Source organism: Macrobrachium rosenbergii, chromosome 5, assembly GCF_040412425.1.
Source record: "Macrobrachium rosenbergii isolate ZJJX-2024 chromosome 5, ASM4041242v1, whole genome shotgun sequence".
In the NCBI taxonomy this organism is placed as follows: Eukaryota; Metazoa; Arthropoda; class Malacostraca; order Decapoda; family Palaemonidae; genus Macrobrachium; species Macrobrachium rosenbergii.
The window spans coordinates 25,190,961-25,215,960 of NC_089745.1; the positions used below are offsets into that span (position 1 = coordinate 25,190,961).

At 37.9% G+C, this 25,000-nt stretch overlaps 1 protein-coding gene across 4 annotated transcripts in view; it reads right to left on the bottom strand.

The window, feature by feature from the left end:
• Window positions 1-25,000, bottom strand: part of LOC136838614 (choline/ethanolamine kinase) — a 125,463-nt gene that overhangs the window by 49,516 nt on the left and 50,947 nt on the right. For all 4 annotated transcript variants that reach the window (XM_067103882.1, XM_067103880.1, XM_067103881.1 and 1 more), the window contains one exon: window positions 54-153. In XM_067103882.1, coding sequence (XP_066959983.1) covers window positions 54-153 — 100 coding nt within the window. The remainder of the gene's footprint in view (window positions 1-53; window positions 154-25,000) is intronic.

Below are 25,000 nucleotides of genomic sequence, written 5' to 3' on the forward strand. Positions count from 1 at the left end.
TATATATATATATATATATATGGAGAGAGTGAGTTCATAGGTATGACACTTACTTGTCCATAGATCCTAAGGAGGACTTCTGAAGGCTCTGTAGACTTGGGAGGGTGTGTAGGTGGCAAGGCGCAGTAATACAGCAAGTTGGACAAACCACCACTGCAATAAAAAATAATATTCTTTACTGAAATCATCAGAATCGTAATTACTGTTATCTTATGTTATTCATTCATTCTTTTCATCTCCTTTCACACTGATATGGGCACTTTGTTATGTGATACAGCTATGCTCTTAAGTGATACGACATGATTGCATGGGTTTTCGTTCAAATTCACGAACTGGCAACCTAACATGCTCCCTATTTAGCTATTATTTCAATGCTAAAACACGATTATTGCATACAATAAGGCCATAATATGTTTCATAAGAGTAAAATCTGTCAAATTTCAAAACTGTAAGAAAATATCAAGTGTTGCCAAATTTCGGAAAAACAGTTACAAAACATTTCCAAAACTTTTGTTTACTCATCGCTGATGTATTCGACAAAAGTCATCAAACCTTAGTTCAAATGTTATATAAAAAAACGAAAAAATGTCAACATTATTATTGCTTCCAGCACAACCACAAAATTTGAAATAGTCCTATTTGATTGTTTTTACACCTCAACGCTGAAAAAAATGTAAATAAGTAAATACAAAAAGTAGAATGCATCCACCAACATCAACGGGTGAGTGTACCGTGTGACGCAACTATTAGGCCGGGTATTCACAATCAGGTTTACCTGTCAGTTCATCGAAACTGACGTTAAAACTTACGTATGGACGATAGTTTGTGGTCGGAGTCAGTCCACTCGCCAGAACGGATGAACTGATGGAATTACCTAAAGTTCTTCCAACCGAATGACAGGTGATTGCACATGTGGACTGTGGATGGGTAAACAACTACTTTATGACAGTTTGCCGCCGGATTTCGCTTGGGAAGGATCTCAGCTGCTTGGACCAGAATAGAATAAACTATATATAAGCCTAATTTATTTCATTGTCAGACCCTGCGGCGCTATTTGTAGACCATTTTGAGTTCAAATCTTATGATAAAAATAAAAAAAAAATATTTCCATGTGATAGACAATTTGGTATAGCCTAGGCCTAGACCAGTGTCCTGCCTTTTTATGATGAATAACTCAACCAACCCCCCGTTCTAATTTATCTTATTCATTAACATTGTATGAGAACAGACATCTCTCTTTAACAGGCAATATTTAGGCCATACACTGTTAGGCCTTTTTGATTCTTTCCTATTTTTAAATGAACTGCTGCAGCAGCTAGTCTATGTAGCACCACCTCCTTAACAGCCAGTGGAGTTTCCATCGCTGCCATATAGTGTTGCCACGACGAAGTCTAGGCGAGAGCTGAGAGCAATGACCTCGAGTTGACTGTCCGACTGACAGTTCTACTCTTTACGTGTGGATGCTCATCTGTCAAACGGTCATGAGTGAACTGACTGGTAAACCTGATCATGAATACCCGGCCTTAGAGTGGCGGCGCAACATAAACACATGTAATAGGTCTACAACGAGTAGCGACAATGAAGTTATCATGAAACCTTTTATTTTATATTTGTTAGGGGAATATTTGGATTTTCATAAAAATAAAATGATTTAAGTTATATTTAACACTCCAAAAATTGTGGCTTACTAGCAAATATTCGCCTATGCAATTGTTCTTTTGTTAAAGCCAAGATTTTGTTCCTAGGCCTAGGTGTGATAGATATCTTATAAATACATTACACTTAGCATTCACATCTCTATATTAACAATTTCTGGTCAGAAAGCGCATGAAGTTATCTACACATTCTTGCACTTCAAGTTACCTTATGAATAAATAAATTATACACCAGAAGCGAGCAGAAAGACTTTTAAGAAAATCATATTTTAAGCCGGTTAAAAAACAAGTGTTTCACAGGCCTTGACATTAATACTAATATATATTTCGATTAATAGACATCTTCTCCATATAATTAAAAATCAACATCTTTTATCCCTCAAAGAACAGGTAATCCCTACATATAAATTCTTTAGTAACAGAGATTACATCTCAGAGGGCTTAGATTATTTTCTTAGACTTACTGTATGTATCATTTTGCAACATACAGGAAGCTTGAACACAGCCTAAAACTTCAACATTCAAAGAAAACTTGTTGTAATTCATATTCCTACTTTGAAAATGTTAAGACTGTTGAGCTTATTAGATCTACTGTTAAAATGCAGCAGAGGTAGTTACGTTGACCAGCCCCAGGAGCATGATAAGCGCTGTCAACCCGAGGAGCATGTTAAGCGCTGACGGCACCGGTAACCTTATCACACCCAGGATTAATAGAGTATATTAATCCTGATCACACTGCTGTGAGCGAAGCAATGAAAAAAAAAAAAAAAAAAAAAAGTTCACCTCACACAAGTTACGAATTATACCACTGCATAAAGGGGTCATATTTATATAACCACAGGAATAATAGTGCTAGCTGTGAATTCGCAAACTTGTAGACATGTATGACATTGGAAATAAAAAAACAAGTTTAACATTTCTTGGCAACGTTACCTTGAGTCTGAAATTTTGTACGATACAAAAAAAAAATCATGTCGTCCCAGATTTGAGTATGACTGTGCCTGTGTTTTGCTAACTAATGGCCTTTTACGCTTGCTGTATGTGAATGTAAGATCATAAGACCTGAATATCACAAGATATTTACAGACTATCAAAGTTGGTAAGTTACAGTATGTCAAAATACATTCGTAAACACCTAATACTTCGCTGAAATGCAAATGGTTCTAGACGTAAGTGTATGCATATGGTCAAGATAAATAAGGAAAAAGAAAAGAATTGAAATAGAAAATACTAAAGAAAATAATATGCTGCGTTATAGATAGGTTTAAACAACGGCGATGGTATTTTCATTCTTTAGACACTCAGCCGCAGTATATCATTTATTCTACCTGTAAAAGCTCAGTTCAGACGTCTGAACACTAAATAAGGAAATACATAATTGAAGGACTGAAATGCCGCTTGAAATATTACAGAACGACATCAATAAACCTGAACAAATAAAGGTCCTTTGAATTTCTGAATCACTCTTTACCGGATGTCATTTTTCGAAAAGCCCAAGGTGACTCACGTTGTGTTTGCGTTGCTATTTCGGCTCATTTCGTCAGCTGAACGAACACTTCTACACCACTTCCGTCGGAAACTTTTGTTAGCGAGGGGCTGGTGTCATCAGACATGGGATCAATCACTTCTTGACGCCAGGCGCCAGATTTTTATGAATGATTGCTACCACGTTGTCTTAACTATAATGTGCTGCCTCCAACACAGGTAGAACACGACACAGTCTGGTTCATGGAGGTCATGTACGGCTGCAGTATCCCTCACTGTTTTAGTTTGCTGTCCATCGTGACTGCTAAATATGGCGTTACATGTAAAATGCCAGTAATAACCAATACATCACTGGTTGCTAACACCTCGATAACTATTCATTTCCGGAGGAAGTTGTATGGCAGATTAGTTGTTCAAACTGACGTCACAATATGAAATAAAAACAAAGACGTAAGCAATGATGGGCTCTTAAGATTAGCCTACCCCTTACCTAACAACGAGGTGCAAAGCAATTAGAATTTACAATTGAATAAATAAAACTGACCGAAATACTAGTTTTAAAAGAAGCAGTGCAACCTGGACTTACAAAGAGGAGAATAATCAAGTACCATTATCATGAAGACGCTCGAATCACATATCGAGATCCTCATAAACCTCGCCCTCGCGCATTCATTTCACCTTCATTAGAAAACGAACCATTTGGATGGCGACGCACCAAGAAAAGGGCCGACCGCTCAACAGCCCTCAAAATTCCTTTTCAACTTCTCCGGGGGAAACAGCCTATAAATGTAAGATGGCTCCCTCCCTCCCTCCTCCACCCCACGCCAAATATCACGCATCAAGGCAGCTGCAAATCATGAAGCGTAAATACTTAAGATTCTTTAGCAAGCCGTATACTGTATGTTGCATGGTCAAAGTCATTCGGCTTCCTTTCACGAGACCCGGTGAGGAACAGCTGACCTCGCTGAGCTGCCATTATTTCATTAAATCAACATGGACTGTAAAGACAACACGAACATTAATTTAGTCTCACATCTTTGAAGATCATAAATTGGCTGATGACTCAATGATGGCTTCCCGGACCCTCTTTTGATAAAATAATAGGGAGTACCAATGTCAAACTTGACCATCTTACAGCAGCGACGCCAAGCAGTGTTCTAACAATGACGACAAACTTGTCCATCGTACTGACGAAAACAGCAAAAAAAAGGGTTAACAACAGCGTCGGCCTTCTTTCCCGCTCGCCTTTTCGGCGCTGCGTCTGCTATCCTCAATGTGTTCGATGACAACCGCCATTTATGTGGTGCCCAAGAGGAAGAGCTCGTGTCAGCACAAGGCTGGCTTCATCTTAAACAACAACAATCGTGACCTTTAATATATAAGAAACATGTTGGAGAAGTATTTGATTAAAGCAATTATGAAACTGCGTGCTCGAGAGAGAGAGAGAGAGAGAGAGAGAGAGAGAGAGAGAGAGAGAGAGAGAGAGAGAGAGAGAGAGGGTGTCGGTAGATACAGACAAATATGTTTACTCGATAGTCAACAACTATTTCCACTTAATGGCAACTCGCTAGAAAAGGTGTATATATACTTTACACAACAGAACTGAGAGGCTGGAATGTTTTTTAAGTAAAATCTTTGAAATACTTATTTGTATTTACAGGGCCCAAAAGTTTCTTAGTAATGACAATGTTCAAGTCGGTGAGTTATGGGGTAACCGTGCGGGAGAGTAGTGGCTACCTGCAAGGATTCGTTAATGATACTTCAGAAGTACACATGCAACGCTGCATTCCACAAATGCTCAGTTTACTAGTGTAGAAAGACCAGCAAACTGATAAGTGTGTACCTCACGCGAAGCATGCAATCATAAATTACGTGCCCTATACTGCTGATGTCTTGGGGTGGGGGTGAGGCGGGGGGAGCTGAAGAAATCTGATGCGTTGTTAATAGTGATGGAACCACTTTGAACCTGGAGACCAGGCAGCGCCTCGTTTTCTAAAATATGTCTTTGTAAAGAAAGGATTCTTATTAAAATCAACGTAATATTAACAGTGAAATGACGGTTCCGCAAATTGGCATATGTATATCTTGAAAATATCTGAGTCAAGATGTTGAAGTTATAAAAAAAAAAAAAGAATAAAAAATGCTGGTTGGCGCAGGGTATGTCGCCCTGCAGCGCTTCACAGGTCACTGAGCTACTGCGCAGTAGCAGTACTAGCAGTAAACTTGAATGAGTGACGCTTAGAAGCAAAACATTTCTATCCCCCTCCAGATGAGAATATTCCTGCCCAGGAGAAGAAAAGTGAAGATATTGCAAACTGAGAATTGAATGCTTTTAGTATTCACGTCGTACATCGTTCCAATTAATTTGTTCTTGAGTTTCAAACGATCATGCTAAAGTCAGTCCTTGACGCATAGAATGATTAATAACGAATTCAAGATCAACACCGGTTGGTACATATATTAAATGTTCTTATCTGCAAGTAAGCCTCTAACTGTGAATGGCAGATAGTAATGAATCAGACTTTTAATTAAATCACTGGATTCAAAGCCAGTGAAAAATAAGTCACTGACTTTATTTAAGTGTAAACAGCTTATAGAACATATTAATGTTATTTGAAGTTCAGAGAACCATCACAAAATTGGACCGTAATATGTGTATCACTTTTTCACTTGCAAGAATGCGTACTTGCCATTCCTAATAGATAGAAATGACGAGTCTATTCCCTAACGATATGATACGAAAGCATGCCTGTTCTTATGCCATAGCCTCAGATACGCTATTCTATAACAATATATTACGTAAAATTATTCTTTGAAGATTACTTCGTTAACAACGACCGAGTCGTTACTGCAATTAACAGTCATATTATAGTACTTATCAATACGTGAAAACAACGTTCAATGTGGTTTGTTTCTCATATAGCATTACTTTTTCTCAGCACAACTTGTTCTGAACGGTTTTTCCTTGAGCATCACGACTCTTGCAAACTGTCTCATGGAACTCATAGAATCATGGAATACATTGTAACTAGAACATAACATTTTGTTATGCAATGAGACAAGACCGAAGTGAATAAATATAATGATGCCTGAGTCAGGAACAAACATAAAAGACGGCAAGTATAGCCTAATCATGGTCTAAAACAGACATCTCTTCGTGTTCCGGTTGCTGACCGTTTAACTGATACGAGATACATAAGATGTATGAAAAATCAAGAGGGAGTTGACTATCCATTAGTTGCCATATTTTTTGGTAATGCTCTGAACTAGTGCTTCGGGCCACCCCAAAAACTGAGTGGTGCAGCTGGTGGCGCTCCTCCCTTGAAACAAGCCTACCACATCTCTAGGACAAACAGAAACCACAGTATCAAGTTCAGTCAATTTCTGCCAGACTGTCAAAGTAGCTTTCGACCAGACCTCTCGTGAACACATTTGTTCTCGACTCAAATATAACGCAATGAACGCGCTGTGTGTATATACATACTGCACACTTTCCTTTCCAACTTTTGATTATGGAAGAGCTTTCCGCCTTACATCACGGATTTCATTGGCATAGTCAAAACACTAGAGACTGTCATGAAATCAACTGCAAACATCGTTCACTAATAATACTTTTTTTTTATCTCATGTGCAAATGTTTACTTGCGAACCGCAGTCTCTGTTCTCTAAGAAGAGAAAAAATGAAAACAAGAGACTATACAGTACACTGCAGAAGTCCCAAAGCGTACCAGGGGGACGAGACCCATCTCAGTCAATAAATCATATTGCCGATACATAATAGTCTGTTTTCATAATCTGGGAGAGATGGAAACCTGGTTTTACTTGATGAAACTTTTTGCTGATCCTTTTCTTCTTCTAAGGCTTTCAAACGCAACCAAGATAATTACTCATTAAATTGTTATCTCTAATAAATAAATGCCGTTCCTACTAAGTCTTTCTGGTAACAAACTAAATTCTTGAATCTTTATGGAATCTCCATGAAAAAAAAACGTGTATGAAGTTTGGCGAGATTCAAAAAGAAAATAATGATTCTGAAAGCGACCCAGAACCCTTCATCCGAGAGACGAATGTTGCTTTACGGTTCCCCATATTATATATATATATATATATATATATATATATATATATATATATATATATATATATATATATATATATATATATATATATATACATACATATACATATACATTTATGTATATATATATATATACATACATACATTTATGTATGTATATATATATATATATATATATATATATATATATATATATATATATATATATACATATATATATACATATACATATACATTTATGTATATATATATACATACACATATACATTTATGTATGTATATATATATATGTATATATATATATATATATATATATATATATATATATATATATATATATATATATATAAAACTCCGCGCTGGGTGAACGTTATTATATTCGGCAGGATTCGTCACCAATTACCGGAGCCCTTAAAGAACCGAATCGAGAGTTAAGAGCATGACGCCAAAACAGTTCCACTGACAGTTCCATTGCCGTGCCACTGTTATATATTTACAGATCTAAACAAAAATACTATTGATAGTGCATTTACGAAACCTATCAGATAAGACACATATCATTGTGACCCAAATTATAATTTCCTGTGAGCTTTATTCATAATGCGCTCCACAAATATTTCCTAGCACCAGTTCAATCAATGCTCCGACCTTCCATTTCAATTGCTAAGAATTCATAAAATGTTCAAATCAGACATAAACCACGCTCTACTGACAGAAACAACGAAGGACAGAAATCAAACTATGGCCATAACCTCTGCTACACCAATCCAGTGATATCAAATTTAGCAAGTACACCAAGTACTATTTATTTGCACACATGAAGTCCTCAAAACGTGATGCCTGAACTGGATAACTGAACCTCAAAGGCGGAATGGAGCGGAAGAGCAAAAGAAATTGAGTCACGTGGACCTGACAGAATCTGTTTCATGATAATGTAATCCACCTCAGTGCAACAGCACATAACCGAGTCTCGCCAAGGCTTGGCCTTCGTATACGTAACGATGTGGGTACAAAACATGGGCATGTACACGATCACCCTCTCACGCTGCAGAGCATGTGATCCAGTCCAACAAAACATGACCTACAAGGACTTGCTTGCGAGGTTGTTTGGTTCCCTTGCGATTTCCAACGCCCACATCAATTTTAAATCTTGATTTGTCGTCTAGCTCATCTCACTCTGATCAGCTGAAATATATCACTCGTTGGCTGAAGAGTCTGTTCGACAAAGAATGACTACAAACATTTTTGAATCACCATAACAATGTTCATCCTAAAATTTATACAATAGGCAAAGGATAGTTTTACCATTACTACTGGTCTCAAAATTTTGGTATTTCTGAAATTTTTTATGCAAGAAGGCTATATTTGGAATCTCTTTATGTTCTTCATATACTGCTTTCTTAATTTAAAGTGTGTTTAGTCTACGCACTCAATCAACAGTTTTTTCATTTTTTCTCTCAGGCAAATTTTTCTTCAGAGGCAAATGTAAGAGGTATTGCCGTAATTACTCCTCAGTTACCTTTCTGAAGCCGTGCCAGCAATACATGATATCCCTTGAATATCACGAATTAGTTAACGAAGGCTCCTGTCGCAAATTCCTCAGCACCTGAGCTTAACGTTCTCTTGGGAATTATCCTCATTACACAGGGGAGAGGAAGAAATGGAGGCATTGCTACCTGGTTTGTGGTCAATTTTTCTAAAAAAAAAAAAAGCTTTGTCCGACTTGTTGGTTATCTAAATCTTGTTTGAGTGTACCTTCCCACGGGTGTGAGAATATTCCCTGACAGCTACTTTGCCCTATCGTCCACTCACTATCGGTGGCCGGTAACAAAGTCACAGGAAAAAAAAGTCAGGAAAAGAGTCACAATTTTGGCTAGAAAAGAAGTCACATTAATTTATGGTGACAATTAAAGCAGGTAAAGTAATAAAACAGAAAATATTTTGGATCTTTCCTGGATAGTGACCCCCTAGAGTTTTCAGGGGTCGTTATCCAGGACTAATATTTCTTGATGGTCATTATATTTATGATATTTACAGCTTTTTCTTTAAGGTTTTAAGATAATCCCCAACGGGCTTGTGCTAAACACGCCGCAAATGTGGATACATACCGGGCTTAAAACCTTGGGGGTCACTTTCTAGGAACGGTTAATGTGACTTTTTTCCCGTGACTTTTTTTTCTGTGACTTTTACCTGGATTCCGTTATATCATGTACAGAGGTAGACTCTGTATTTCCTGAGCAGAGCTCAGGATTGTACACCGGTTTCCTGGGCGAGAAAAGCGCAATGTCTGATTTTATAAAGAATGGCATTCTTTTCGAAAACTGGGATAGTTAGCTATGTGAAGATGGAACCCCGGCATCCAGGAATATATAGAGGCACCAATTAAAGCCTCTGAAGGAATGCAACAGCGGAACATTCCTCCCTTGCATCGAATTTTGGATGGAGAAATAGCCTATTTTAGGATAAAGCCAAGGTCCTTTAAATATACTCAGAACATATTTAAAGGACCTTGGATAAAGCCAATTTCATCCAGCATGCGGAAGACGAAACACATAAGAAACAAGCTTTGTAAATATCTTGTTGGTGAGGCAGCCGAAATCAACGTCATCAGCAACACAAAACAGCGAACTACTGACACTGAAGCAATAACCCTCGTAGCAACCTACGGAACGGCCTCTGGGAGGGTATTCAGTCAGCTGAACCCGATATTTTGCGAGAACCTTGCGGAGGAAACTTTCGAAGAGAAAACTGGAGAGGGGGAATGTACGCACCGACACCGTTTTCCCCACAAGTCAAGAGCACTTGCGTCAATTATCCCTTCTCGAACTCCAGGGAATGTACAAAATCCAGCGAGTAACTACTTGTCAATTTCTCTAGCCTTGTTACAGGTGCTCTGAGCTGCTCTGGGGTATGATAATACTTAAAATGAAAGACCTAAAGCTCCGTTGTTCAGCCGAAACTCACAGGCAGGTCAAAGAAGAAATAATATCATCATATTGACTGCTATGTCCTACGTAATCAAAGTGGGATCTGTCCTAGGTAATGACCCCCTAGGATTTTAACCCGTTATGTATCCACCTTTGCGGCGAGTTTAGTACAAGCCCGTTGGGGATGACCGTAAAAACAAATAAAAGACTGTAAATATCATAAAGGTAATGAGCCCAAAGAAATATTAGTCTTCGATAACGACCCCCTAACTTTGCTGGGGTCACTATCTAGGTAAATCCTCAAAGTGTTGTGGGAACTATATGCATAAACCAGTAAAAAATGTACCGAAGTTTCTTCGGCGCAATCGAGTTTTCTGTACATCCAACACAGCGTATAATCAAGGCCACCGAAAATAGATCTATCTTTCGGTGGTATCGGTACAATGCTATACGAGCCGCGGCCCACGAAACTTTAACCACGGCCCGGTGGTGGCATGTCCTATATCGTTGCCAGAGGCACGATTATGGCTAAATTTAACCTTAAATAAAATAAAAACTACTGAGGCTAGAGGGCTGCAATTTGGTATGCCTAATGACTGGAGGATGGATGATCAGCATACCAATTTGCAGCCCTGTAGCCTCGGTAGTTTTTAAGATCTGAGGGCGGACAGAAAACGTGCGGACAGAAAAACTGCGGGCAGAATAAAGTGCGGACGGAAAGGCAAAGCCGACACAATAGTTTTTTTTCAGAAAACTAAAAAGAAACCATAAAAAAATAACAAATTCTCCAACAATAACCAACATATATAATGAAAGAATGAGATGGGAGACACTGTTCATTTAACACCTCCAATAAATTACATTCGTTTAATTAAAGCAAGTATAACATTGTTAACCCAGTCATTGTTCTTAAGATGCTCTTCACAAGGGGAGGTGTATAGCGGCAAGATTCAAATGATTGGTATTTATGCTCCATGCCCTAATCTACCCAGGAAATGACGGAGCTTTTCTTGAAACGTCGTTGCCTATTACCTATAGTTTGATAATAGCCACACCGTCATGAGAAACGACTGAAACTACTATTTGCGTCCAAGACATCATGGATTTTGTTTGGAAATTTTGTTTCTCATAAAAAAAATCAAATGCGGTGCGACGAAGGACCCAGTTCACAACTGGCAGCCGCATTTAAACAGGAGTCCTTCAACTGCCCTCCTGCCCCGCGCTGCGTAGCGCGCACCTATTGCTAGTATACACACAACACACATATATATGTATATATGGGTGTGTGTGTGTTGTGTGTGTGTGTGTGCTGAATTTCTTTCACTTTGTATCAGACCTCTAAAGATGGCATATCAATTAAAAGCAGACACGGGTCATGATTTACTAAGTTTGTAAAATTTTCCTGGTGGTGTTTGAGATTTATATATATATATATATATATATATATATATATATATATATATATATATATATATTATACATATGTATATATATAATATATATATATATATATGTATACTATACATATATGTATATTATACACATATATGTATATATATAAAGTATATATAAATATATTATATATATATATATATATATATTATAAATATGTATATATATAATATATATATGTATACTGTATATCATACATATATATGTATATATATAATGTATATATATATTATACATATGTATATATAATATATATATATACATACATATATATATACATATATATATACATATATATATATATATACATATATATATACATACATATATATATACATATATATATATATATAATATAAAAAATATAAATCTCAAACACCACCGGGAAAATTTAAAAAACTTAGTAAATCCTGACCCGTGTCAGCTTTTAATTGATATGCCATCTTCAGATGTCTGATACAAAGTGAAAGAAATTCAGCACACACACACATATATATACATACTAACAAGACAGTACTTACGAACATACAGACGGTTGGAAACCAAGTATCTGCACCCGACAGGTGTTTTGTAGGCTGAGTCCCACCCTTATTAATGACAGATCAAAGTATACCTTAGTTTAACCAGACCACTGAGCTGATTAACAGCTCTCCTAGAGAGGGCTGGCCCGAAGGATTAGACTTATTTGACGTGGTTAAGAACCAAAAATTTCAAAAATCCGACGATCTAGCTCGAGCTCAGTTCCCTTTTCCCGCCTCTCAGCTGACTTCCCTAAAATGAAACTTCTTGCATATTTCTTTTGAAATGAATGGATCAAGTTTATGTGTGTCATGACTAATATTCACGTTTTTACCAAAAAATATTCATGTTTTTACCAAAAATTTCTATTATAAAACTAGTCTCGGTGATGCTTCTTTCCAGTGTAGTATTAAAGTAAAATATCTTTTTTGCTTCTTCCCAGTTGATTGCATGATTGTTTTCACTAACATGTAAAAAATTCCACCGTTCACCTGCGCATTTCTTACACATCTTTTGCGCTGCTTTATTACCTTTTCCAGCGTTTTCCAGTTTGACCAATATAAGGGTAATGAACTGACTTACTAAGTGCAAGTGAGATGGTTTTTTTGCTCTTAAATGCTATATCACTCCAAAATTCTTAAGTAGATGGGGAATATCTTTGAAATTATCATCATATGGCAACACAAGGTTTTTGTTTTAAGTTTCTTTTTTGTTTACATGAAATGTCTTTTTTCCCACTTTTAATGTACCGTCTAATACAGTCAGGAAATTTTAATTTCTTGCCTATATTTCACCATCAGTGTATTCAAAACTACATATACAGCACTTAATGCTCTTAAAAACATGGATGTGAAAACTGATTTCTTAACTGTATAGCTGTGACCAGAATAAAAATGAACATAGGCAGGAATGTTGGTGGGTTTTCTATAACACTGTACTTAAACCCATTGGTAGTTCTATGTATTAGGCAATCCAAATAGGGTAGGCAACTATTCCTTTTCATTTCCATAGAAAATAATGATGGCTCTAATTCATTTCATTTAACAGAGAAGTTACTTAAATATTCGTTACCTGGCCAAATACATACTATGCCATCAACATACCTGAACCATATTGCATCGCACGTAATAATTTTTTCAATATTTTGCTTTCTCAAGATTCCATAAGCAAGTTACTTAACACTGAGGATAAAGGGTTACCCACTGCCAAAATCTTGAGGGTAAGATTTCCCGTCGAATTCAAATGTACATTCTGTTACATCAGTTTTAATAAATTCTGTTAGATGTGCTTGGAAAATGCTATATCCAGCTCTCTGTTCTCAAGCATATCCGCTGTCAACTCCAGCAAATCATCACTAGGTAAGCCTATTATCGTGAATGTGGAAGAAGTCACGTCAAAACTGACTAGCCTGGAGTCATTATTAATCTGTGCATTGTTTAGTTTATTTATCAAACCAGCATATTTGTTTCGCTCTTCTGAAGATGGCTTAGTAATAAAAACCCGACACCTGTCAGGATTTACAACCGTTTTCCATTTTTCACGGTAGTGTCTGATATATAAAATCACGTTAAGAGTGATTATAAGCATGTGTATGTATGTACATATATTAGATTTTGTGCTAAATATAATTTGTTGATTGGACTTCGCCCGAGGACAGCCATAGAGTGAATAGCTATTAATGAAGGGCTAAAAGAACACGATGAACGTCAGCAACTAGAGAGGAGCCGCTGTCGGCAGTGATCACCAACGTGACACTGCAACACTAAAGTTGAAATGAAAAGCACCCAACAAAAAAGTTGACAAAGTTCTGGTTTCAATAACGTCAGGCTTATTGAAGATGACGACCAAGAACACACCGAACCGAGAGTCAAAATTGTTACACAATGTGTGATAGTGGGCTCTGTGGTAGTAGTGGCCTGTAGCTTCAAAAATGGGGTGATTAAAACACTTAATAAAAGACAATATTGAAAGTTTTTTTCAACACTTGCGCACGATGATTTTCACTTCGGCCGATCATAACTCTTTTCCTTAGGATGGCACCTCGCTTCCTTCTAACGCTAAAATAAATCCCGTCAACTGAATACTGAATTCTCCTTCTTGCTTAAGAGGGCTGGGGGAACATCAGGGTTTCTTCTGCCTTCTGTCTTTCTGCTTCTCTTCTTCTTCTCTCCTTGGCAATCACATATAGTTACTCCAAATACCCATGATTCCGGTACACGACGACCTTAACGCAAATAGAAGTTACAAAATCTAGGTAAACCTGGCAATCTAAAAACCTCTTCAATACGCAGATTACTGAAGCCCCGAAGAACATCGTAGTCAATAGTTCACTAAATGAATATTTCTGCACACTATATAACAGTTCTAGGAACCATATCCGAGGAGGAGCAGAAAATGAATGAGGACTGGTTTGACAAAACGATTACATATCTGCTAGAAAAGGCGGACTGTACAAGGATATGGACAAACACGACAGAAACCTTGGATATCAAATGAGAACTGGATTACTATAAAGGTCCATATAAACAAATTTCAAAGAGGGATGAAGAACGCAACGTAGAACGTACTCAAGTACCCACGTCTAGACACCGAAGTTAAAACAGAATGAGGATTACTAACAAAGCCTTGTATTTAGGAAGTGGAATTGGTGTTAGGGTAGCACACACAACTATTAGTGAAATAACCAGTGGGAAATACCTGTCAAAAGGCGGGTTGGGTCGATAATACCATCAGAAGAAGAAGAAAGACAAAGTTGGGTGGGGTGGGGTTACTTGTGTGAGGTCATGAATACGAGATACGCGGGGGATAATTTAATTAATTTACTAAAAGCTGAAGAAGACCTGAATGTGCTTATGAATGAATTCACAGTTTCTGAGGTGAAGTTAATATTAAGGAAACTTAGGCGATGGAAACCAGCCGGTTATGACGGACTCGCAGCAGACATGACTTCAGCCGAGACTGAAATGAAACCTTATGTACTAACGACAGTTCTGGAGAATATGAGATGAGGAAACAAATCCGGGTGACTGGGAATTTGAAGTCATAGCGAAGGTACCAAAGACAGGTGACCTAGTAGACTACGGTAACAACAGAGGCACTTCACATTCGTCCGCTGCAATGAGAACATTCAATATGCGGCCTCAGTAGGCTGGAGAAGGAAACTGATATCAAACTTTGAGATGAACAAGCTGCTATTAGAAAGTGGAAGAGTTTCACTCATCAAATATTAGTGTCAAAGCGCACTGTGCAGCAGGGTATGAAATTTAAAATCCTTTCTGATGGTTTTTGTTGATTACGAGAAGACATTTGACAGTCCATTCACCCTTGTTAAGGATGGTCTTGTATCGCCATGGCGTTCCTGTTAAATATGTCAAGATAATAAAAACCATCACTGAACGAGCAGATGCAAAGTTCATGTTGATGTGGTCTTGTCAAATGAATTTGCAGCAAATAGTGGGGCACTAAACTGGATTAAAAAAATTTTTTTTTTGTTTGCATTTCTCGTATATTTTATAATGAAAAAGTGGGCTGAGATAAGAAAAGGCTTAGACTGGAGTAACGATATACAGTAAATCTGACAGATTTAGAATACACAGATAATGATATCTTAATCAGCAACACACAAGATTCACAAAGTTGCCTAAATGAACGCATCATATATCTAAAGAGATGGGATTCAAAATAAGTCTAAAAAAACAGGAATACTGAGGACAGAGAAAGCACAAAGGGATGAAATAATATGAGATGGAAACGGATTAATGAGGTTGAATCTTCCAGTTATGAACTTATCAAAGGACTAAAAAGGGCATATAAAAAAATGGACATCCGGAATAAACATAGAAATCAAATAGACTAAAACTGCATACAAAGTTAAGATTATACACAAGTCTGTCACGATCTGTATTTCTGAACGAACAAATCACGTTATAGCAAAGAAAATATATCTAAAAGATTTTGTACATTTGGAAATAAGACGTTTAAGAAGAATGCTAGGAGTGAGATGGCAAGACTGGGTGAGGAGAAGTCATACACACAGAGAAATCGCGGACGGAAGTTCCCTATGCACTGTAGATGAGGTCATGAAGAGCACACTGCCAGATAATGTCAGCTGGGCTGCTGTGGCCATCAAGAGACTTGGAAGACCCATAACTAATCGGATAAGAACTATAAAAAAGGGAGGCTGGAGGCGAGTGGAGATTTGTGAAAGATAAAGTATAGGGAAGACAGCAGAGGCAGATTTCCTAAACTAGGGTAGGGTAAGAAAAGGAAACTCCTTTGTATTTTTTTTTTTTTTTTACATTTTTCCAACCATAACTACGATAAAGATCCGAACCATGATAGTGCAAAAAAGGAATTTATATAGATATAACGTCTGGTCAAGTTAAGCAAGCCTCTTTAAAATTAATGCGCTAAACAAATCAATAAAAACAATCTATTTTTGAGCCTCTACAAATCAGTTATGGCTTCTTTCTTTTGGGTAACAAATTATATACGTTCGACTATGATCAAAACTTTATAAGTTAGTGTTTTTATGAGAAAATAAACGTACGCCAAGTCACAAAAATCGCTTGAAAATACGGCCATTTCATGAAAGAAATCAAGAACTATTACTAATCACTCTTTATTCGTATCCGAACTTTTCTTGCACACAAATAAGGTTGCACTCCATTGGAAGTTGACTTGATAACCTACCTGTATGAGAAAACAAATTCCGTTGGCGTTTTAAACTATACAACCTGCGTGACCTGAATAAGGATTAGGGATTCAACAATGGTAGCCTGAAGTTTCAGCGCTGAAATATTTTGCGAGAGAGAATAACAAAAGAGAATAACAAAACACTTCCCTGAACCTGCAACGCCTCCTCTTCTTGCCAACACCATTCTCTCTCTCTCTCTCTCTCTCTCTCTCTCTCTCTCTCTCTCTCTCTCTCTCTCTCTGTTCATGCTCATTTCTCTTGTCCCTTTTTCATGTCTGCCACGAGCCTTCTCTTCCCCTTCACATTCCTCCTCCTCCTCTCGTTGCCATTCCTCACTCTCTTCCAGAATGCTGGGCCGTTCCCTCAAGCCCATTCTCCAAGGGCCCGTCTCCCGCTCTTCCACCTCCTTCCCAAACCTCTCTCTGCACAATACCCTGATTGTTTGATTTGCAATATAACTGCTGTTTGACACTTCTCATAAAGAACAAACTCCATATTGTGTAGGTTAACATATCTTGAAAATAATAAGTAAGCTAAACGTATCAAGAACGCAATATCACTGAATAAAGGCTGATTAGAAAAAAGAAAAGCGAATGCATCTTCAAGTACTTCTAACAGATATCTGGTTTGTCTTCGAGTAATATGGAAATTCACTATATAGTGTCAGATTCAACTACAAGGAGGATTAAAGCCACGGATGCATAAACCAACCAAGGGAGAACAGGAACTCTAAAAACCAAATATGAAATTGATATTGACAAACAAACTGATGGGAGGAACTCTCTCTCTCTCTCTCTCTCTCTCTCTCTCTCTCCCCTTCAGTCACGAATAGAATAAAATATAGAATTTAGGCCAAAGGCCAAGCGCTGGGACCTATGAGGTCATTCAGCGCTGAAACGGAAATTGACAGTAAAAAGAATGAAAAGAGTAACGGGGGAAAACCTCGCAGTTGCACTATAAATCAATTGTTAGGAGAGGGTGAAAAGTAAGATGGAAGAAAGAGAATATGATCGGAGGTAGAGTAAAAGCAGCCCCCTCCCCATTAAGAAATGACATTTAACTGATTGATCCTGCCTCTCTCTCTCTCTCTCTCTCTCTCTCTCTCTCTCTCTCTCTCTCTCTCTCTCTCTCTCTCTTTCCCCCCACCCGCTTCCGTTCACGAAGGAACATTTTATTCTGTGGTTCACGGGTTCTTATGGGAAATAAAGATGTAAAATGATTGTAAATGAATAATACCTCTTCAAAGTTATCTTGCAATGTGCACCACAAAGACGAGTGTTATCCTTTTTGCTGATGCAGTTAACCTATGCCACTTCCCCCTCCAACCCTCCAAGCACCTCCTCTCTTACTGAACGCTGATCGGGCTTTCAGCTGATATTTCACTGATACAACAACGGGGGAACAGAGGGATGAAATAACTCTCTTCCTTTCCAAATGATTTTTCTAATCATTTAACGCTAAGTAGAAAGTAGAATACTAGCTCTGACGAATATATACTTTTATGTTGTAATTAAGTTTAGAATTCCGTTCATCTTCCTTTAATATGGGCTCAAGAAAGGGGATCGTCAAAAAAAATTCAGTACCTATTAACATACAACTATACAGAATAAATTACAAACTTGTTTGTACCAATGCATGTAAGTTTGGAGGAAGACCAAGTAATACTGTATTTTAAGTGTCCATTTTACCGATATTTACTAAAGAAAAAAAGTTACCAATCTGAAAATGAAAACAACTGAAAAATGTGCTGCAAAAGCAACGAACGGCATAATCTTCAGGTATGTCGCCGAGTACGACTCGGTATAAAAAATACTGAACAAGACATGCACACCTGCGTTGCTCCAAGACGGAGTAATGCTTTTAGAACCTCCAAGAAAAAATCTTGCAAGCCAATACATTGTTGGAGGCTGCGCAAAAGGTGGTGATGAGGAAAAAAAATCTGAACCAGGTATGTTGTGTTTGATCCAGAAACCTTTTTACCTACTGTAACATTTATAAACGTTGAATTACTGTTTAAGAATTAATTACTTGTTTCTTACTACTGAACTGTTCAATGTTTACATATTTTAGTTACTTATTCTTTGTATGTTTCTGCCGTTTGCTGTCAGTTATTCTAGAATAAAGACATATTCAGCCAAGTGGCTTTTGAAGTATGCCTTACAGTATATGGACACTGCATCTGGCGACGAGGATATCAACCTGCCGGTTCATCGCTACCTTCTCGTGGATGTGCCTTGCCTTATAATAGGAATATTTCTGACCTCAAACCTGATCAGGAGGACTTCGAAGTTTACTCTGAATGAATTGAACCGTTTTTTACTGCGAATGAGGAGAAGAAAACTGCTGAGTTTTAACACTGGTAAACTCGAAGAACTATGCTATTTTAAGAGATTGAATTCACCCCAATAATCCGAGTACTAAGACATTTAAAGAATTGAACTCAGTTCTTCGGAATCGTTCTTCCACTGTGCGGAACGTGATTGCTGAACGATTCAAGCTCAACAGAAGATGCCAAAGAAACAATGAAACAGTGGCTGAATGTGCGTCTGTACTAAAAAATATGTCGTATACTTGCCAGTATGGTGATTTTCTCAATGACGCTTGACGAGATAAATTTGTGTTGAGTACTGCAGATTTAGAACTGCAGAAAGAATTCTTCAAGAAAAATGACTTGCCCTTTGCCATGACTAAAAAGATCGCACTTTCATTCAAGATGGCTAAAAGACACCACGTGAGTTGAGACATCTTGCTGTAGCAACGATGAATGATGATGAAACAGGTCGAGCAAGCAAGTTATGTTCGAGAAGCATGATTCAAAAAATGGAAACCGTTGCAATTTTCAAAGAGCAAAAACAATCGAAGTTGTTACTGTTGCAACGGGAAGAACCACATTGCCAGAAAACTTGCAGATTCAAGGAATTTACCTGTAGTAAGTGCAAACAAATTGGACATACAGTTCGTACTAGTAATCAAGAGGTGGACATGCTGTCGAAGAGGAATCGGACAAGTCAATGAAGACATTCATGAAAGTTCTCTGGAATCAAATAAAGTTAGTTGTATAAGATGAACACTTCCAAACTAATCATTCTTTATGCAAGAGTCGAGGATAGTTGAGGGTGACAGGCCTTCATCATTGGGCAGAGACTGTCTCACGCATCTGAAATTAGACTAGCAGAACATTTCTCAAGTGCAGGATGAGTTTTCAGTCACAAAATCCTACTTAAAAATACTTTCAGATTTCTTTGAGAAGGTTCATGGATTCCAAGCCCATTTCCACATTAAAGACAGCAGCCGCGCAAGACCAGCTTTTTTATGACAAGCGAGAAAAAGTGAACAAAAAGCTAATGTAATGGAAGAACAAGGAATTATATCTAAAGTCACGTACAGCACATGGACTACATCACAGTATGCATTGCCAAGGCAGATACAGTTTGTTCGCACATGCGGTGATTACAGAGCTAAGATAAACAAAGTAATTATGTTGATGTTTATCCTTTACCAACTATTCAAGACTTAATTGCCAAATTGGCTGGAGGACAGGAATTTACAAAGCTGGATCTGTCTCGTGCTTATGAACAACTGAAACTGTCCCACGAATTTAGAGAAATGTTAACAATCAACACGCATAAAGACGATGTATGGTGCAGCTTCAGCACCCGCTGTTTTTCAGAAAATAATGGATACAATGCTGAGAGATACTGATTGTTGTGGATGCTCGCTCGATGACGATATTGTAACAGGAAATGATGATGATGATCACATGCAGAATCCTGTCAAAGTGCTGGACAGATTGGCTCAACATAATATCCGCTAGAAACTTAAGTGTGCATTTACGCACAAAGAAAGTGGAATATCTTGGTCGTGTAATTGATGCCAGTGGTGTTCACATGACTCAGACTAAAACTGAAGCAATAATAAAAGCCCCAAGGCCAACAAATGTGTCAGAATTAAGATAATTTATTGGAATGTTGGTGTATTATGGTAAATTCTTGAAGGATCTATCTACAGCTTTCGAACCTTTGCATAAATTACTTCGTAAGAGCAACAAATGCGTATGGGATGATGACTGTGAGAGAAATAAAACTCCTGTTACCTGCTATTTTTGTGGTGCACTTTGATCCCAAGGTGAAAAGACTCACTTTGATGCCCAATGGAAAAGAAAGACCGATTGCATATGTTTCTCGATCTCGAACCACAGCAGAGCCTAATCACTCACACGAAGACAGAGGGACTTCACGAATTATCTTTGCTGTGTCGAAATTTCGAATGTATTTATGGGGCAGGCATTATCAGCTGCTGACAGATCATTGGCCCTTAATTACGTCGTTTGATCGTGAGAAACGTATTCCTGCGGCTGCATCTGCTCAAATATAGCGTTGGGCTTTAGCTCTGTCTTATAACTTTCCATAAGTTACAGATCCAGTAAAAAATGCCGATATGCTGTCAAGATTGCCGTGTACTAGGACTAAACCTCCGAAGTCAGTACATATTGTTTCATTAATGCATGGCCAGTTTCTGCCAAAATGATAATGCTGAATACTTACTAAAAGAGATGGCATTTTAAGTAAGTCTACGTAAATAGTTGGCCAACACTGTGCCCTGAGGGTTTTGAAGCATATTTTGGAAATTGCAAGGCGTTTTCCATTGAGCAGGGATGTCTTACCCGCGGCAGCAGAGTTGTGATACCATCAACCCTTAGAAAAAGAATATTAGATGAGCTCCACGAGGATAATTTGGGACCAGTCAAAACAAAAGGTAAAGCACGAAGTTACGTTTGGTGGCCTGGGTTGGATAAGGACAGTGAGGAAATAATTAACAGTGGCAAAACATGCCAGCTCAATCAGATATGCCCTTTCAAGCTCCTTTAAGTCCCTGGCCATTAACAAGAGTTCCCTGGAAAGAGTTCACTTAGATTTTGCCGAAAAAAATAATCCGATTTCTCTCTGTCATTGACTCTTATTCAAAGACTTCTGAAATATTCATTGTGAATTCTACGACATCTACGAGATTAACTGAAATATTGAGGATGTTATTTGCTTCTTATGAATTGCCAAAAACATGGTCAGTGATAATGGAATTCAGTTTGTGTCACAATAGTTTTCTGAATTTTTCGAGAATAATGGTGTTAACCATTTGCGTAGTGCATCATATTTACCTATGAGCAATGTTCGAGTTGAGAGACTAGTTCAAACATTTAAGAACTCCCTTAATAAAAAACTGTGGAAAATTCAAATTCAAACGCTAATATCTAAATTCCTTTTTTTCTTGTCGTAATATCCCACAGGTATCAACGGGCAAAACTCCATAGTTTTTGTTCTTATAACGCGACGTTCAAACAAGACTGTCTTGGCTACATCCGGATCCTACTGAATGAGCAGCCAAAGCTCAGTCATCACAAAAATATTATCATGATCTAGGGAGACGGAAACTTCGTGCTTTTGATGTCGATGACCAGCTCCTGGTGAGGAAGAATGCTGCCAATGGAGGAAATATGGGAACGATGAGAAATTATACAGTCGAAGGATCCGTTAGTTACAAAGTGTCAGTTGATGGAAGGGAGGTGCTTAATAAGCATGTAGACCACCTGCTACATCATCTGAGTTCTTGGGGCAACTCACAGGAGTAGTTCCTCCCGGATTTCAGTCAGAGGTTTTGCCACTAGTACTTATACCACTTGTACCTGAAGAGAGCATTCAGATCCATCCAAGTGTGCCGTCTAACCTTAATGACGAAGAAAGGGCGAGAACGCTGGAACCTCAGACTGAAATATTCCCGGAGACGTAACCACTCAGCAGATTAAGATATGAATTGATGTAAATTAATAGGCAAGCTTTAAAGTTGGGGAGTGTAATATTGCTGTTTAAGAATGAATTCCTCGTTTCTTTAACTACTGAACTGTTCTTTGCTTACATATTTATTTTCGTTGCTAATCCTTTTTTATGCTTCCGTAGTTTGTTGTAAGTTATCTGGAATACAGACATTACATTCAGTCTACTGGCTTTTCAAGCGTGTCAGCAGTTGATGGACACTGCACTTATGTATATACTTACTGACTTTAAGTACTGTTTTTTACTGAACAATTGCAAAGTTTCCCAAAGCTTCCGACGGTGTACATCTATTTCAGTCTTGTACTTGAAAATTATAAAACGGCCAAGAGAGTGGATATTTATGCGTGGTACCTTTCATTAATACAAATAATATAATTGTACCGTAGAATTGGTTCTTTACGCAGCATTTTAATGGAAATGGAAACGTAACATGCAATTGCAATTTAATTATTTTAAAGACTGGGTTTTTTAAAGTAATCCTTTTTAATTTAACAAGAAAAACTTTGACATCTGAAACGCCAATATTGCAAAGAAGGTGGCTCTTCTAACACCAAATGGTACTTGTGACATTTCATCGCACCTTTAGAATACCTACAAGTTAGAGAGAGAGAGAGAGAGAGAGAGAGAGAGAGAGAGAGAGAGAGAGAGAGAGAGAGAGAGAGAGAGCTCTGCTTCCGGTATCCTCAGTCAACATTTTCAGTGGTGTCTTGGGATTTTTAATAATTAAAATTTTTCAAAAACAAATTCGACTTTATTCCATAGATTAGAGAAAGACTCCTTCACCATTCCCTAAATACTTTGTATGTACTGAGGGTGTAGCTGTGTTGGCACCAAGCAGTGCAAGAAGGAAGAAGCCTCTCAACCGCGCATGCCAAGACTTTTGCCGACATTTTTCTTGACACTTCCTAAGCCTACATCTTCACTGACACTAACAGCAGGAAGTATCTTTACTCAAGTCAACTGCAACTTTTTAACAATTGGCGTTAGAATATGCGGTACATACCAGGAGATCCACAAAATAAATCTCTCAGAGTTTAGGTAAATTAACGCAAAATCAAAAAGCAAAACGACAGATTACGATAAGAACCTCTTTGCAGAGACTGGGGCACATCAAGCAAAGAGTTGGGAACCTTTTACGCCCAGGGAGACGACACGTCCAGCCAAGATTTTGTAGTCTCTTTTCTAGAGTCCAGAGGTTCACATTAGGCCTACTCCTCCTCCTCCTCTTTCTACCTTTCATGGCTCACCACACTTATGGGCCGCCTTAGTGCTAGCCCCCCTGATGACGTAAGACAGCTTAGTCTACAAGACATCAATCAAACACTGCAATCGTGCACAGAACTAGAAAGTTTATGCTTGCTCAACACCATCAGAAATCTCGAGGCACTTCACCAAACTCCCCAAACAAAACAACAGGAGAGAGAGAGAGAGAGAGAGAGAGAGCACACCTCTTGCTTTACACTGTCGCTATTGCAGAAATTAATGGGTGATTCATAACGCCACCGGCATTCACATCGTCACTCAAGGCAAAACACTCGGCTAGTTTATGTCAAAATCATTTCCTTTATATATATGTGTGTGTGTCTGTAAGTTTTAACTAAAGAAAGAGCTTCACTGAAAATTTTCTTGTCCTTTGTAAATGAACGAATAAAAAGGAACATTAGGGAGCGAGGTCGAGGGGAAATGATTTTGACATACAAACACACACTATTACATATATATATATATATATATATATATATATATATATATATATATATATATATATATATATATATATATATATATATATATATATATATATATATATATATATATATATGTGTGTGTGTGTGTGTGTGTGTGTGTGTGTGTGTGTGTGTGTGTGTGCGCGCGCGCACGTATACGACCGTGTAGACAGGTAAGGTTGCACGTTTATGACGGATATTTTAGCCTCGAGTACATTTCTAGATAAAAGCAGATATAATCACCATGAATATCTGAACTGAATTACCCGCCGGAAAAAACAATATGGCTGTTAGAATATGGACAGCCATCATGAACTTCGAGTTGCAAGCTAATACACCTATATAAATCTGTTCACTCACAGTGAACACGTCGGGTCCTTATTCCAAAAACTCCTAACATGACCTAAACCGGTCTGGCGTTGCAGTAGCCTGTTGTCCCGTCACCCTCCATTTCGCCAAGAAAAGGAACTTAGTTGATGCTGACCGGCCTTTTGAAACCTTTGTTTACAAAATATGATCTTATCAAGTTGAATGAACTAAGATACGCAATTCTGTTGGCAAACAACAAATTGAGGACTTCTTCCACATTTCGCTGCGAAGTGTACGTCAGAAACTTACTAATGATTCACGGCA